Raw genomic sequence first — 3,591 nt, 5'->3', positions numbered from 1 at the left:
ATGGGCTCAAATCCGTCAAAGATCAAGTCTCCGCGGATATCAGCAATGTAGTTCAACCTTCCAAATCTGACCTAACGGCCAGGGGCGTAGCTGTCGATCTGCTCTAGATGGCCAAGCGAGTTGGCCCGCAGTGCGAAGCCGCCGAATACGAAGATCTGGCCAGGAAGAAAGACACCCCCCCTGGCAGCCTTGTTGTAGATGATGGATGGGGCCATCGAACCTTCTGACGACGGCACAGCAGAACTCTCAATGAAAGCACCAATGTCGGTGTCAAAACCGGCGGATCCCGGGTAGGGGGTCCCGAACTGTGCGTCTGAGGTTGATGATAACAGGAGACAGGGGACACGATGTTTATCCAGGTTCGGGCCCTCTTGATGGAGGTAAAACCCTACGTCCTGCTTGATTAATATCGATGAGTATGGGGGTTACAAGAGTTGATCTACCTCGAGATCGTAATGGCTAAAACCCTAGAAGTCTAGCCTATGTGATTATGATTGTCTCTACGGAATAAGCCCTCCGGTTTATATAGACACCAGAGGGGACTAGAGTTATACAAAGTTGGTTACAGAGAAAGGAATCTTCATATCCGAACGTCAAGCTTGCCATCCACGCCAAGGAGAGTCCCGTCCGGACACGGGTGAGAGTCTTCGGTCTTGTATCTTCATAGCCCATCAGTCCGGCCCATGTCCATTAGGCCGGACGCTCGAGGACCCTTAGTCCAGGACTCCCTCAGCTGCAAAGACCAATGCGTTGGGGGGCCTTGGTGCGCCCTCCTCTCTCTCTCTCTCTCACATGTTAGTCGCGATTATTTTTTCTAAATTGAAAGATGTCCACATAAATAAGAAGCAACATTAGTTGTGAGACTAAACAATTAGTACAAACTTATTTGGTCTAAATACTAAAGCTAATTTAAAAAAATATTTTGTCAAAATGTATACAAATGAGATATATTTTTTAAAAGCTCATTGCGAGGAACCTAAGACTAAAATACATATTATAACTCCAACACTTGGTTTAGTAGTTATTGCATTTTGAATCTACAAAAATGGAATTCAAACGCACGAGTTGCTTCACTACTAACATTTGCATACAGTACCCAGATTGAAAGTTGTTTGCATGGGACAAGTGTGGAAACCATGCCATGCATGAATGTATAGAATGTTAGGTTGGTGGCATTCTCCTAAAAAGGGTGCGTGCTAGTTTAGTAAATTCAAATGGCAAGCTTTTGCTTGCTGTAAGCAGGTCCGTAGACAAATTAGACAAGAAATATTTTAGGCCACGTGTTGTTTCCATGGCGAAACCACCCAATGCGCTCGACCCATCAAACAAGTTGGTTATGATGGCCAGCATATATAAGAAAAAAGTTGTCGCCAAAAATTGGTAGCAGGAAGCTCTAACATACAATGGATACGAGGCAGAGCGTCGCGGCGGTGGTGAAGCCGTCGTTGGATGGCGGTGCCCCGGCCACGGCGTCGTTCCGTCTCCGTAACGGCAGCCTCAACTCGGTTCGCCTCCGCCGGGTGTTCGACCTGTTCGACAAGAACGGCGACGGTCAGATCACGGTCGACGAGCTGGCGCAGGCGCTGGATTCGCTCGGGCTCGTCGCCGACCGCGAGGGCCTGGCCTCCACCGTGGGCGCGTACGTCCCCGAGGGCGCGGCGGGGCTTCGGTTCCAGGACTTCGAGTGCCTCCACCGTGAGCTGGGTGACGCGCTCTTCGGCGCGCTGGACGACGTGCCCGAGGACGGCGAGGCCGGCGCGGGCGGGGACGAGGAGGAGATGAAGGAGGCGTTCAAGGTGTTCGACGTGGACGGCGACGGCTTCATCTCGGCAACCGAGCTGCAGGAGGTGCTCAAGAAGCTGGGCCTCCCCGAGGGCGGCAGCCTCGCCACCGTGCGCCAGATGATTTGCAACGTCGACCGTAACAGCGACGGCCGCGTCGACTTTGGGGAGTTCAAGTGCATGATGAAGGGGATCACGGTGTGGGGCGCGTGACCATCGAAACCAATCGTGTCCGATCGCACGCTGCAACAAACCGCGCATCGTCTCGTTCATGGGTGGCGATCAGAATCGGTTCCCGTCAATCAAGTACACCATCTTAAATTGGATGCTTATATCATTTATTCATGTGTCCTTCACTAATTAGTTAGTTTATTAGTGGTGCTCGCCAGGATAATCATTCTTATCTTCCAATTATGGGCAATTTATATTTCTAAACTGTACCATGAGATGGGACCAAGGAAAACATTTTCGGCTAAATTGGGACGACATTTGAGAGTACTGATTCTTCGCTTAAGGCCCACAAAGGGAGTACTTATTCTTCGCTTAAGGCCCACAAAGGGAAAATGTCATTATGTGTACATGCACATATAAACCCTTCTCTGAAAATTACCAAATTCATACTTGTAACTTGTAAGTTTTAGAAATTACACAAGAAAATTAACGCGTGTAGTTATAAATGTTCGTAAGAAACCAGTTCCGGAAGTGATTTCTGAAACCAGGCCACAAGATCAATTACGTGAAGCATTTCTCAAGATTCTACAAGGAGAATTCTTTGGAAAGTAAGCTGAGCATGAATTTGATGTGTGGACCCAGTCAGTGGGGATCAAGTGGAGTTCTATGATAAATCCGCTTCTGAAACTGAATTCATTGTCAGGGTCCTCAGTGCTCGGGCCCTAGAAGGTACACTTTGGGAGCCTGCCAACGAAAACAATAAAGGTGTGGGGGGGTCATGGAGATTTCAAAAGGGGTTGTAGATTTGGAACCAATAGGTTTCCTAGAAGAATCATGGTTTAGGATCAAAGGGATTTTCATGAAATTCATGAACAAGAAAACAGTGTTCAGAGTAACTACTATGGTGGGCAAGCCTTTGGCTCTATACCCAAACACTCTAAAGAATTTTACATATGTCAGAGTCAAGTTTGGATGCTTAGATCCAGGACTGGTGCCAACTGCTAAGGTTGGGGAAATTGGGTGGAGCCGTATATGAATTTCAATATACTAGAGAAGTGCTTCGAAGTAACTATGCAGTGACAATGCTCATGACATCAAAAAGAGTGATGACGAGTCTGCCCAAGGGCAAAACAACAAAAGGAAAAAAAATCAATGAGAAAGCTACACATGTAAAATGATGCTAATCTTAAGTCAAGTAGTGAAACTGATGTTGGCAAAACAGGTTTCGTGCAATATGCAAGGACCTCAACAGGTAAAGTTATGGAGGGCTGACTGTTGGGGAACGTAGTAATTTCAAAAAAAATCCTACGCACACGCAAGATCATGGTGATGCATAGCAACGAGAGGGGAGAGTGTTGTCCACGTACCCTCGTAGACCGAAAGCGGAAGCGTTGGCACAACGCGGTTGATGTAGTCGTACGTCTTCACGATCCGACCGATCAAGCACCAAACGCACGGCACCTCTGAGTTCTGCACACGTTCAACTCGATGACGTCCCTCGAACTCCGATCCAGCCGAGCTTTGAGGGAGAGTTCCGTCAGCACGATGGCGTGGTGACGATGATGATGTTCTACCGACACATGGCTTCGCCTAAGCACCGCTACGATATGACCGAGGTGGATTATGGTGGAGGGGGCAC

The 3,591-nt window shown here is 48.2% G+C and overlaps 1 protein-coding gene across 1 annotated transcript; it reads left to right on the top strand.

Moving 5' to 3' along the window:
- The first annotated feature begins 1,367 nt into the window (after positions 1-1,367).
- On the top strand, positions 1,368-2,276 carry LOC125524349 (putative calcium-binding protein CML32). Its single transcript, XM_048689414.2, has one exon. The coding sequence runs from the start codon at positions 1,404-1,406 to the stop codon at positions 1,992-1,994; it is 591 nt and encodes a 196-aa protein (XP_048545371.1). The 5' UTR covers positions 1,368-1,403; the 3' UTR covers positions 1,995-2,276.
- Positions 2,277-3,591: the final 1,315 nt, after the last annotated feature.

Source organism: Triticum urartu, chromosome 7A (assembly GCF_056163025.1).
Source record: "Triticum urartu cultivar PI428250 chromosome 7A, HENAU_Tu73, whole genome shotgun sequence".
Taxonomy (NCBI): domain Eukaryota; kingdom Viridiplantae; phylum Streptophyta; class Magnoliopsida; order Poales; family Poaceae; genus Triticum; species Triticum urartu.
Note: the sequence above shows the minus strand (reverse complement) of the source record. Positions and strands in the feature narration are given on the sequence as shown.

What these genes read in the sequence shown, in the direction of transcription:
- LOC125524349 (XM_048689414.2), top strand. Translation starts at nt 1,404, where the DNA reads ATGGATACGAGGCAGAGCGTCGCGGCGGTGGTGAAGCCGTCGTTGGAT.